The 13609-nt window shown below is 48.2% G+C and overlaps 1 protein-coding gene across 1 annotated transcript in view; it reads left to right on the top strand.

The window, feature by feature from the left end:
- CC2D2B (coiled-coil and C2 domain containing 2B) overlaps positions 1–13609 on the top strand; it is a 1427481-nt gene that overhangs the window by 25433 nt on the left and 1388439 nt on the right. Inside the window, 1 exon segment of the mRNA XM_085622020.1 lies at positions 13543–13603. Coding sequence (XP_085478146.1) covers positions 13543–13603 — 61 coding nt within the window.

The following is a 13609-nucleotide window of genomic DNA, read 5'->3' on the forward strand; positions in this document are numbered from 1 at the left end:
CTCACTTGGAAATGTTCGGTGTTCCTGAGTGGGCTTGTGCTACCACCAGGTCCATGGTTGCCTGGAAAGGGAGTCAAAGAAGTCTGAAGCTTGAAAAAAAGGCCCAAACAAGGAAGGATAGGAGGGCTGCAGAGCCATCCCGTGAGTGCCTTCCAACTACGGTGGACAGGGCACCCGAGGGGGCCACCCCGGAGACCAGTGGAGACACTGTATCCCGTGGTGACCTACTGGATCTTGCTGGAGGGCAGGTAGAAGGAGGACCCACCAGGGAGGACTTCTGCAAGGCTCAGAGGAAGTGCCCAGTCTTGGAGGGTATGAGGCAACATGCCAAAACTCAGGCAGCAGGTGATGCCTCTGGTAGTCACCGCATTTACTGGGAGGGCAACCCTTGTACATTGAGCCTAAGCGCCCACTGCTTGGATCCCTAGACCACTTCTGCTTACAGGTACATCCTGGTGGACCATGCCTCTAGGTAGTCAGGGGCCATATCCCGGAGGACTACTACTGCACCCACAGTAGCTAGGGCCCTGATGGGGATTTATACCCAAGTGGGTTATCCCAAAGAAGTGGTGTCTGACAGGGGCACCAACTTTGTGTTTGCTTATATGCAATCTACCTCCTATCATCCACAAACCAATGGGCTTGTTGAGAGATTCAACAAGACCCTGAAAGACATGATCAGGAGCGTCACTGAGGCTCTGTGGTATAAGTGCGAGGTCTTCTTACAATGCCTACTCTTCACTTACAGGAAGGCACCACAGAAGGGGGTTAGGTTTTTTCCCTTCGAGCTTCTATACAGTCACCCTGTCAAAGGACCTCTCAGCCTGGTTATTGAACAGTGGGAGCAATCTCCCAGGAAACCTTCCCAGGATGGAGTGAACTACATGCTGGCCTTTTGAAGTCAGAGGGCCAAGTCATGGAAGCAAGCGTCAGACAACTTAGAAGGTTGTCCAGGAAGTAATGAAGCAGTGGTACGACCAGATGGTGGCCCCTGTGGACTTGCAACCTGGGCAGGAAGTGTGGAGTCCTCCAAGACCCACAATATTGTTGAGCGGAAGGAGGAGTCAACCTTCATGATGGACCTCAAGTCCCCGGGGAAACCCCCTAAGGGTTAGCTACCTCAACTGTTTCAAGCCTCATTAAGAGAGGTCTGAGGTCACCATGCTGAGAATGAACCTATCCCTGACCTCTTAGCCTCCAAACAGAAGGAGGGGTCAGTGGAAGGTGTAAACCTTTCACCTAATCTGACTTCTGAACAGCAGAGGGATTGTAACTGGTTTCTAGGACAATTCTGTCTGTTTTACCTCATTCCTGGGGCTAAACACTTGTGTACCCTCGACATAGACACAAGAGACAGCCCCCATGTCAAAAATAAAATGTACAGGCTGTCAGCCAAAGTGAGGGCCAGCATTAAAGAAGAAGTTTCCAAAATGCTGGAGTTAGGGATGATTGTACTTTCCAGTAGCCCCTGGTCCAGCCCTATGATGCTAGTATGAAAAGCTGCTGCAAAGGGCACTACATCAGCACTCAGGTTCTGTATAGACTATAGGGGGCTCCATTCAGTCTCCCCAAAACTGATTCTTATCCAATCCCATGGGCAGATGAGCTGATTGACATATTAGGGGATGCTTAGTTCCTGAGTACTTTTGACCTTACTTCAGGATATTGCCAGATCTCCGTAACTGAAGGAGCAATGGAGAGGTCAGCCATTTCCACCCCAGAGTGGCACTACCAGTTTAGGGTAATGCCCTTTGGCCTCAAGAACACCCCTGCTACCTTCCAGAGGTAGGTAAACCAAGTCTTGGCTGGGATGGAGGCCTTCAGCGCTGCATATCTGGATGACATGGCTGTCCTCAGCAGCAGCTGGAAGGACCACCTCTTCCACCTCCAGGAAGTGATTCAGGCCTTGCAAGATGCAGGCCTGACTATCAAGGCCAGGAAGTTACAGATAGGGTAGGGAACTTTGGTGTATTTGGGATATCTGGTGGATGTAAGTAAGGAACAACCCCTCCAGGCCAAGACAGAAACCATCATGGCCTGGGAGCACCCAAAGACTCAGGCAGAGGTGAGAGCCTTCTTAGGCCTCAGTGGATACTACAGGAGGTCTGTCAAAGTGTATGTCACCATTGTGGCTTCCTTGTCTGAACTAACATTAAAGAAGTAACCCAGAAATGTGATCGTGACAGAGGCATGCCAGAAATAATTTGACTCCCTGAAATAAGCTATGTGCACAGCCCCTGTGCCAAAGAACCCCTGACTTTTCCAAGGGGTTCATGGTTCAAGCTGATGCCTCAGCGCATGGTATAGAGGCAATACTGTTCCACCTTAATGAGAAGGGCCTGGACCAACCTGTAGTTTTTATCTCCATGAGGTTGCTACCCCGGAACAGAGGTGTAGTGCTATTTAGCGGGAAGCCTTTGCCGTAGTCTGGGCACTGAAGAAGTTGAGACCATACCTGTTTGGGACTCACTTCCGGATACAGGCAGAACACAAGCCCCTCAGGTGGCTATTGCAAATGAGGGGTTAGAATCCAAAGTTGTTGAGGTGTCCATCTTCCTATAGGGAATGGACTTTATGGTGGAACCCAGATCTGGGTTAGGCCATGCCAGTGCTGATGGTCTCTCTAGGTTTTTCTGCCTTAGTGATGAGATCTCCCAAGAGGTTGGGTAGCTTTCCTCACTTTCAGCTGGTGACACACACGTGTTGTGCCTGTCAGCCTTAGAGTGGTCTACCCCAAACATTTTGCCTTGTTTTTTGCTGATCTATTTTTGCTGGCCACTTTACCACTGCAAACCAGCATTAAAGTGCATGTGCTCACTCCCCTAAACATGATAACATTGGCAAATCTACAATTTGCATATTTAATTTACTTGTAAGTCCCTAGTAAAGTGCTCTATATGTGTCCAGGGCTTGCAAATTAAATGCTACTAGAGGGCCTGCAGCACTGTTAGTGCCACCTACTTAAGTTGCCCTTTAAACATGTCTCCAGCCTGCCACTGCAGAATCTGTTTGTGCACTTTGACTGCCATGTCGACTTGCCATTTAAAACACCTTGCAAGCCTTAAACTCCCCTTTTATTATAAATAAGTCATCCCTAAGGCGGGCCCTAGGCAGCCCATCGGGCAGGATGCTGTATAGGTAGAAGGCAGAACATATGCTTTTTACATGTCGTGGTAGTGAAAAACTCACAATTAGTTTTTCACTACTGTGAGGCCTACCCCATCTCATAGGGCAACATTGGGGATTCCTTAATACATCTATTAAGTGTAATTCCTGATTGAGAAGGAGTGGAACAGTCATTTTTGGTACCTATGGACTTGTGATGATAAATCCTCTTTAGTAGTAAAGTTGGATTTATGATTACAACTTTAAAAAAGCCACTTTTAAAAGTTGTCATTTTTCTGCTCCTTAGCCCTCTGCGCTTCTGCCTGTCTCCCAATACACGTCTGGGTTGGTTGACAGGTGGGCTTTGTTCATTCTCTCTAGACAATCACACACAAATGGAGCTTAGGTGTTGCTGATGGGCCATTCGCATCCTGATGGGTCACTAACATCTTGATGGGTCATCCAGGGCAGGATGAGGAGAGGAACTAACGCTTGCACCTGAATAGGTCTGTGCCTGTCTCCACACAAAGAGACCCCCCTGTAGTGTGTCTGGAGCCACTGGCGTAACGAAAAGTGAGTGGGCCTCCCTGCACAGTACGTAGAGGGGCCCCCTCCGGGCTCAATCAGGAGCTCTCCGGCCAGAGTGCAGTGCCGAGGGGGCCCCTTGGAGCGGGGGGGCTCCGCGGGGGCTGCGGGGACCTGTGTTACGCCCCTGTCTGGACCCAGGGCAGGAAAGAGAGGCCCTGTTTGCACATCAAAGCCCCTCTTTGAAGTCTCCCCCACTTCAAAGGCATCACTAGGCATAAGAACTGGACTTCTGATCCCACCACATCAGTACACATCTGGACCTGTGGATTCTCTGCCAGGAAGGACTGCTATGCTGCTGAAGGACTGCCACTCTGCCGGACTGCTGCTCTGGAAGAACTGCTATTCTGCTGTACCTTTGCCTTTGCCTTTGCTCTCTGTGCCCGGGTGAGAAATACTGGACCTACACCACTTGAACCCAGACTGACTCCAAGGGCTTGCCTACTTGCCTTCTGTTCTGCAGTCTCAGTGACATCAAAGACTGCCTGCAACTCTCCAACCAGCACTTGGATTCTGCCAACTGTGGGTCCTACCCTGCCAAGTGGTGACAATCCAGTCCTGGGCCATTGGAAGTGGGTTGTCCTGTTGTTCAGCATCAAAATCCACTCAGTGACTACTTTGCGCCAAGCAGAATCAATGCTTGACACCGATGCAGCGCCGCTTCGAGGACACCACAGCGACGGCTGCGTGGCTTGACGCATTTCCTTCATTGCCGACAGTTCAACGATAAATCACTGCCCAACTGCTCGAATTGAAAGCAACGTATCGTCTACAATCCAATGGATCGATGATGATGCATCACCGTCAAGAGCTTCTCGCAGTTGATCCTCGAAGTCAGCGCTTCCTCCTTGATGGTACTATTTTCAGTGTGGTGGGGGTAATCATACATAACAGGCACTTTCCTACACTAAGCCTCTGGAAAGAGGGTGTTTCTTCAGCATTCGTCTGACGTGAGCAAGAGTATGAGTTTCAAACTTTGGGGGCATTTCCCAAGAAAGTGCGAGCAACTGTATTGTTATTGAAAAGTAGAACTTCTAGTATAAGGTTGTCTTCGTTCCTGGCTTGTCAGAATCCTCTTGAGATGTTCAGCTTGTGTGCCTGATATTATATTGCTTTCTGCCTGCATTGGTATAATATTCTCTCTCTCTCTCTCTCTCTCTCTCTCTCTCTCTCTCTCTCTCTCGCTCTCTCGCTCTCTCTCTCTCTCTATATATATATATATATAATCTACTGGCGGTCGCCAGTAGATAGTTATAGTTAGGACCGTGTTTCCATAGGAAATCCGCAACATTCTATTTGGAATAACTTTGGCGCCGATTGACGAATCCTCGCGAAATTCTCAAAATAGGTGGGGCGCTACGCTCCGCTCCTACCCTGAAAGTCTCGGGGGGATTCGTCAAGCGGGGGCTGAGAAAAAGGGGGGGTCCCAAAACACGTTTTCCCCATGCATTTTTCCATAGGACCTTTAGTCCGAGCTACAGCCCGAACGGCTGAACAGAATTACTTGAAATTTGGCAGAGAGGTAGCCCTCAGGTCAGGGATGTGCCTTTTGAAGGTCTCGTGTAAATCTGTTCAGTATTTCCTGAGAAAATAGCATTTAAATCAATATATATATCTATGGGCGCGCTCTGAGCGCGTACCGTAAGCTTACCGTACGCGCACGCTGCCGTGTTGTTAGATCTCAGTAAACATTCGAATCGGTCGAAACCAGGAAGTGTCGGCCGCCATTTTGTCTCTCGCAGTCTGAGGGGGTGAAAAACAAAGGTGGATAACGTGAAAAGGGGGCAGGCTGGACAGTTCCTGACCCCCTAGCCTTTGTCAGGGGGTCCCAGAAGGACCCCCAAGGGCAAAAAATTAATTTAAATTTTTTTTTCAAAAAATCGCCGAATGCGCGCAGCGTACGCGCACGGCGTAAACGGAGAAATTCCGCGAGGAAGAATTCCGCGAACTTCGCGTAATTACGCGTACCGTGCGCGCACGGCAAAAAAAAAATTTCAAAAAGAAAAGCTTAAAAAAAAAAATAAAAATTGTGAGGTAAGGTTGGCTCTTAAAAGAGCCGTTGGGTTAATACAGGGATGGAGGAAAGAAAGTATGGGAATATTATGAGCGTCTACAAACGTGCTGGTCTATCTTATTGTTAATAAGGGAAACACTGGTCTCCCCAAAAACAATAAGACCACAACACCTTGTACACCTCATTGCAACCCTCCCAAATCGAGGGTTAACGTCCAGAGGAGCAGAAGAAGGTGATGCTCCCACCTCAGAGGAAGGGCTCAGCTGAGCTGCCGATGATGTACTCGGCTGAGCTTCTGAGGTTGGGCTCTGGTGACTTACTGAAGAGTTTTCTCCAGTATGTCGAGCAAAGGTCCTGGGATGTCTATCCCTAAGGTGTCTCATCATAGAGTGATTTCCAAAGGAATACTTCTTCCTTGGATTTCCTCTAGATAAAACACGGTCACAAAGTGTGCAAGTGACCAATGGAGCATTGACCTTTTTCTCCCCCTCTGGAAAAGTAAAATACTCCCATACAAAAGAATTCTTCTGTTTCCTCCTTCTCTGGATGATGGTGGTGCTGCTAGCCTCACTCTCAGAAGAGGTCTGCTGTTCTGCCATTGTATCTCAATGTCAATTCAGCTCCTTCTCCTAGGGGATCTCAAGCAGTAATGAGGGGAATGGGTGTGGTGTGGGAAGTTTCTGGAACTGAAAGTAGTTTCAACCAATGAAAAGTGTTCTTTGTGGATCACATGACCTACCGTGCGCGCTCCGTAAGCTTACGGTACGCGCTCGGAAACAAGTACGCATGTGCGAACGTGACGCTTACGGAGCGCTTACGGAGCGCGTACGTAAGACGCACTCGCGCATGCGCATTACACGCCCCTGCGTAACCGCGACGTTGCTTCCGCGTGTACGCGTACATCACGTACGTATCACGTAAGCGCGCTGTACTTATGACGTGCGGAGCGCGTAGCGTCAGCTTACCGTACGCGCATCGTATCACGTAAGCGCACCGTACTTATGACGTACGGAGCGCGTAGCGTCAGCTTACCGTACGCATACGGAAAAAAATGCATAAAAAAAAAATTAACCATTCCATAATGCAGGATATAGTACATATATTATTTTATACATAGGTTTACCAAAAATCTCCAAAAAAAAATTGCATTTAAAAAACCGTACAAATTCACTGAAAAAACCATAGGTTTCACACACGTTATAGTTAGGAATTAGCATTTAAAAAACCTTGCAAATTCACTGAAAAAACCATAGGTTTCACACATGTTATAGTTAGCTGGACATTTCACTCATAAAAAACCAATGAAATTCCCCCGTTATAGTTAGTGCAGGCAACTATAACTCACGCGACCGCAATCCTCTGCTGATGATGTCAGATATTACATCACTGATGACATATGTGTCTTTATGAAAAATAAATATTTGTAATATATGTATAGCTAAAGATTTATGGAAGAAGACATGGGTAAATAAGTGTCTAAATACAGTGATGTAATATCTGACGTCATCAGCAGAGGATTGCGGTCGCGTGAGTTATAGTTGCCTGCACTAACTATAACGGGGGAATTTCATTGTTTTTTTATGAGTGAAATGTCCAGCTAACTATAACATGTGTGAAACCTATGGTTTTTTCAGTGAATATATATATATATATATAATCCACAGGTGGATGGGAACACCCGTTGCCTCCAGAACAAAGGGCGCGTCGAAGAAGAGACCTCCCAAACGCGGTCACAAATATTCTCCAAACTTTAGAAAAGCAATCGACGCTGTGTCTGTGCAGAAAGTTCTTTATTGCCAGCTGAAAAAGCTAGACGCGTTTCGCCTGACCTGCAGGCTTGTTCACTAGCGATTTGGTAAAGTTTTCATGGCAATTTAAAACAGTGAATGACGATCAAGTCACATGATGGACTACAAGTACTGAAATAAACAACAGACTCGTAGTTCAACAAACTGCGGTAATATTCCAGGCAAGTGCCACAAGGTATACAAAACAATTCATTGAGGTTGATGGAACATTGTTAAACTCAATAGATCTGAAATTTAAATAACACTCAGCGTATTTAACGAAATGATATTACCATAATGGTGCTATCTTATTGCTCGTTAATCGTATCCAACCAAATAAGTATGTGGTTGACAAAGGTGGCAAAATGCATTAATAATTTGATCTAGTGATCAGATGCTCTGGATATGATTTCAGCCAATATGCCAAAATAATAAACAAACAGTCAGATCAAACAACGTACAGCTGTTACTGCCCAAGTGGGCTACAATGAACATCAACAAAGAGTCTACAACAGTCTGGTAATAGATATTCATGGTCCAAAATAGTGACGAAATCAAACAATAAACAAAATACAGCTAAAACCAAGTTGAAGAAGAGCGAGAGGATCCTATAAATGAGTGTGTAGATCTTCTTCCATATTAAGACCATGTGGTGTTTTAGTGTTAAGTCTAATGATGTAGCAAGATTCTAGTTTGCGCAGTTTCTTTTCCCTGTTTCCACCCCGGTGGTACAGCACCTACGTGCCATCAAAAATGGGGACAAAACCTACCCCGTGGCGCGGCATTTTGACAAACATCACAATAAAGATCCTGATGGTCTTTTCTATTATGTCATTGATGCAGTCCCAGTTGGCAGCCGGGGTGGAAACCGGGAAAAGAAACTGCGCAAACTAGAATCTTGCTACATCATTCACAAGGCGGGGTAATATTTCATGTTGTGCTACTATGATTGTGCTCCCCGGGAGAGGGATGTTTTGTGTTGGGAGGGATGGGGGGTAGGGGGCTGAAACTTCTTTCCTGGAATGTGAATGGGCTGGGGGACAGGATAAAGCGGGGGGTAGTCCTGCAGTTCTTGAAACGTATTTCGCCTGACATTGTGTTCCTGCAGGAAACGCACCTCATAGGGAACTCTTTCCATGCCATGAACAGACGAGGGTATCGCCTTCTGGCCCATTCTGGTTTCACCTCTGGCTCGAGGGGAGTGGGCATTTTAGTCAGGACCTCTCTCCCGTTGGTGGTGGATGAGGTGCTCCACGACGACAGAGGGCGCTACACTGCGCTGGTGGGGAGGTGGGAGGGTAGGTTGATTACGCTGGTCGCGGTCTATGTGCCGCCGGGCCTGCAGACGGCCACCTATGCCGATTTGGGACGCCTGCTGCTTGGGCTTCCGGGGGGGGTGTTGGTCCTGGGGGGGGACTTTAACACTGTGGTTTCCGGAGTTGAGGATCGATACCCCCCTAGGGACCTCCCTCGGGCCCAGAGTTGGCTGGGGGGCTTTCTGGATACCCTGGGACTGATAGATTGCTGGCGGTTGAAACACCCTGGACAGGCGCAGTATACCTTCCATTCCGGGGCCCATGGTAGTCTTTCGAGGCTTGACTATATGCTAGTGCCTGCGGCTCAAGCTGGGATGATCGGGGAGGTGCGACATTTGGCACACGGTATATCAGATCACTCCCCCCTCTTGTTACACCTAGATATCGCCCGGGGGGCGGAGGGGAGGGTGGCACCGATCAACCCCTGGTACCTACGAAACCCCATGATTCGTGCAGACCTGGTTAAGTCTCTGGAACACTATTTTAATGACAACGCGGGGTCGGTGTCTTCCGCCATCTCCCTTTGGGAGGCCTTTAAGACGGTGCTCCGGGGCCAGGCCCTGTCTCTCATTTCCTACACCAAAAAATGCGCTGCGCAGGAGGTTGTTCGGCTAGAAGATGAGATCACTGAGTTGGAGAGTGATTTGGAGCAAGGTGTTACGGATGATAGATTGCATGTGTTGGAGCTTAAGCAAGCCGACTATAAGGTGCTGGTTACTGAATCCGCTAGGAGTATGAGCAGGGAGCAACAGGGGCGTTTGTATGATATGGGTGATAAGGCCGGGAAGTTGATTGCTTGGTTGGATAAGAGGGAGAGAGCGAGTCGAGTGGTACCGGAGGTTGAGAGGGTGGACGGTGTGTGTGTGATGGACCCCGGTGATATAGTTGATTGCTTCGCGGAGTATTTTCACGGGGTCTACTCTCCGGTCTCAGAGCGCTCGGAGGAAGACTCTCGACTGCTGCTTCGAGACATTACTCTGCCTTCCCTATCTGATGAGGATAAAGTATTGATGGATGCGGCCCTGTCGCCAGATGAGATTGCTCTGGCCATTCGCTCTATTGCCTCGGGTAAGGCCATGGGTCCTAACGGACTTCCCATCGAATTATACAAGTTGCGCCCAGATGTGATTGCGCCTTATCTCCGAGACATGTTCCTTGAGGCTAGGGCGGTGGGCTCCCTCCCCCCTGACCAACGTCTTGCTACTATTGTGGTTATCCATAAGGAGGGGAAGCCGCGGGATCGGTGTGCTTCTTACAGGCCCATCTCCTTGTTAAACGCGGAGCCCAAAATCCTCGCCAAGGTACTGGCCAATCGTCTGATCCGGGTTGTGAGCGACCTGATTCATCAGGATCAATCCGGCTTTATACCCCATCGCAATACCGCTTTGAACCTGCGGCGATTGCATGGCGTCCTTGCTCGCGCTCCATTCATTCGTGAGCCGGCCATTTTGGCGTCCTTGGACGCTACCATGGCGTTTGATACCTTGGAATGGCCGTACATCTGGGCAGCATTGGCGAAGTTTGGTTTTGGCCCGGGTTTTATCGGTTGGGTGAAATTGCTTTATGACAATCCACTGGCACAGGTGGTGGTCAACGGACGTGTGTCGGCTCCCTTCGTCTTGGGTAGGGGCACCCGACAGGGATGTCCACTATTGCCTCTTCTTTTTGCGCTTTGTCTGGAGCCCCTTGCGGAGTGGTTGCGGTGGGAACCCTCGATGCGTGGCCTTAGATGGACGCCGGAATACGAGGATCGGGTCTCCCTATACGCGGACGATATCCTTTTGTATCTTGCATCACCGCGCAAATCGCTCATTGTGTTGGTGGATGTTTTGAGCTCCTTTGGTCGCAATTCCGGGTTGGTCATCAACTGGGCTAAGTCCTGTGTATACGTTCTTTCTGGGGAGGCCCCCCCCCTTCCGCGGGGGTGCCCTATCCAGATTGCGCCGTCGGGATTTACGTATTTGGGAATTTTTATAACACTGGACCCGGTGGCCCGCTACGAACGGAATCTTCTCCCCCCCCCTTCAGCGCCTAAGGGCGGATGTGGCGGGTTGGCGGCGGTTGCCGCTCTCGCCACTTGGCCGGGCAGCACTGTTCAAAATGATGTCGCTGCCACGCTTTTTGTACGCCCTGCAGAACACCATGGACGTAGTGCCGGCCCGCTATTTTCGGGAGGTGGAGTGTCTCCAGCGTCGATTGTTTTGGGATGGGCGGCCGCGGATTGCTCTTGCCAAACTAACTCTACCGTGGTATGACGGGGGGATCGCCCTCCCTGACATTAAGCGATACTACTGGGCCTCCCAGTTGGCTGCCGTCAATCACGGCATGTATGGCCCTGCTTTGAACCCGGCGTTTGAGATGGATAAATTGCTATTGCCGGGCGGAGACTATAATCGAGCGCTATACTCGGGGTCCCTTGATGCGCGGTTGACTGGCCCGACGCGGGTCGCGGTACAGGTGTGGCATGCGGCAAATGCGGCGATGGGGTGGAGGGATCGTTTGACTAGGGCTACGCCATTGTATGCGTCCCAGCGTTTGGGTTATCTGTATACTACGAAAGGCTTTGATAAGTGGGATACGATTGGTATCAGCACGGTAGGGGATCTCTGGACAAAAGGGAAATTTAAGACGTTCGACATGCTGAAAACTGAATACCAGTTGAATGATAGGGAATACTATCGGTACGCTCAGGTCCATCATGCCTTGTGTTCCGTGTTTTCGGACGTGGCGGCTATTCCGGAGCATTCCCCGTTGGAGGACAGGATATTGGATGGCTATGTGCCGGATAGCACCATTTCGCTGATTTATAAGAAGCTTATTAATGATCGGATGGGTTTGCTGGCTTCATTGCGGGAGACATGGATTGCCGACGGTTTAGAACTGGACGACGAGGATTGGGTGTCGGCGGTGGCCTCCCCGAAAGAGGTGGCTATCCCGGCCCGGTTGCGGTTCGTCCAGCTTAAAATACTCCATAGAGTATACGTCACGGGGCCTGCTCTGATGCGTATGGGGTATTCGGTGGATGGTTTGTGTAAGCGAGGTTGTGGACTCCTGGGGAGTTTCCTCCATATCCTGTGGGAGTGTCCGGAGGTGACTCGGTTTTGGTGCAGAGTGCATGCGGTGTTAGAAGAAGTCACGCATGTCGCCTTGTTGCCGGAGGCACGAAGATGTTTGCTGAATGTCTGGGAGCCGACTGATTACAATGTGACGCAGACGCAATGGGTGACTCTGGGCTATATGGTAGCGAAGCGTGACATTGCACGATTGTGGGGCTCCCAGAGGCCACCCACGGTCTCCGAGTGGAAAGAACACATGGACTGGTGTATGTTCAGAGAGAAAACGGTGTATGTGGCGAGAGGCAAGCCTGGGAAGTGGATTAAGGTGTGGGGTCCCTGGAACTCCTATCGTGGAGGTATATGCGCCCCGCCTCAGATGCGTGAGATAGATGCCGCTCTATCTCCCTAGCCCGCGCATTCCTATATGCTCCTGCGACATGCGAATTTGGTTTCTTCGGCCTTGCCCCCCCTCTGTCTACCCGGGTTGGATTACTCCCTCGATACGAGGGGCACATGCTACTGCTATTAATTTCCTCTGCCTTGTGTGTTTGCTGTTTTTTGTTTCCTTAAAATATGAAACCTTTGTTGTTTGTTTATGGACTGCGGCTGCGACCGACTGCGACGATTAACCCTCCAGTGACCCCTTTTTTGTTGCTTCATCGATGTGAATGTTCAGCTGTGCCTTGGGTTATACTGCATTTTAGCGGCCGGCCTGTTGGTTGTAGGCCCATACTTGTATTTCTCTGAAATTGTAATAAAGGTTTTAAAAAAAAAAAAAAAAAAACAATGTTCCATCAACCTCAATGAATTGTTTTGTATATCTTGTGGCACTTGCCTGGAATTCATATGTATATTACCGCAGTTTGTTGAACTACGAGTCTGTTGTTTATTTCAGTACTTGTAGTCCATCTTGTGACTTGATCGTCATTCACTGTTTTAAATTGCCATGAAAACTTTACCAAATCGCTAGTGAACAAGCCTGCAGGTCAGGCGAAACGCGTCTAGCTTTTTCAGCTGGCAATAAAGAATATATATATATATATATATATATATATATATATATATATATATATATATATATATATATATATATATATATATATATATTAATATTATTATTTGTGTAAATGAAAGCTCAAACCTTCGTTAGCAGGCCTAGTTTTAGATGTATTTCTTGATCCAGTCTATGCTACCGAGCATCCCTCAAAGTCCGTTCATCATTTTGTTTAACCATCTTGTAGACCGTTAGTGATCTAGATCTACCTTTATTGGAATACAAAAAAGTGATGTACCGTTTGCTTCTTGTCAATGTAGGTGGTTTAATTTGAAAATCATAGAGGTTTGCAAGGTATAAAGTTCAAAAACGTAGAAAATGTGTTCCTTGGTCCATAAATTGAACTATCAATTTACACAACACGCAAATCTGCATTTAATATGGTTAAGTGTTTATTATGAAGTGTAGTTTAGTGCCCTTTGTTTTCATGGACCTTTTGTTTACAGTTTATATATTTCTCTCTTTAGGGTGCGGTTGTGTGGTTTCAAACTTCTACTTCTACATGACATCTAAATTCCAAATTAGTACTCTCTGTAAGAAATTCAACCTAGAACTCTTACTTTGATGTTTTGTTTGAGGTTTGTTTTGACTAAATCCTAAAACATAGATCTGTTTTTTTCCCTAGCTTTCTGATGCTGATGAGCAAGTCACATGTAGGCATGAACTAGAAGTGAACCACGGAAAAGGTATGC

This window comes from Triturus cristatus, chromosome 1_2 (genome assembly GCF_964204655.1).
Source record: "Triturus cristatus chromosome 1_2, aTriCri1.1, whole genome shotgun sequence".
NCBI classification, from domain to species: domain Eukaryota; kingdom Metazoa; phylum Chordata; class Amphibia; order Caudata; family Salamandridae; genus Triturus; species Triturus cristatus.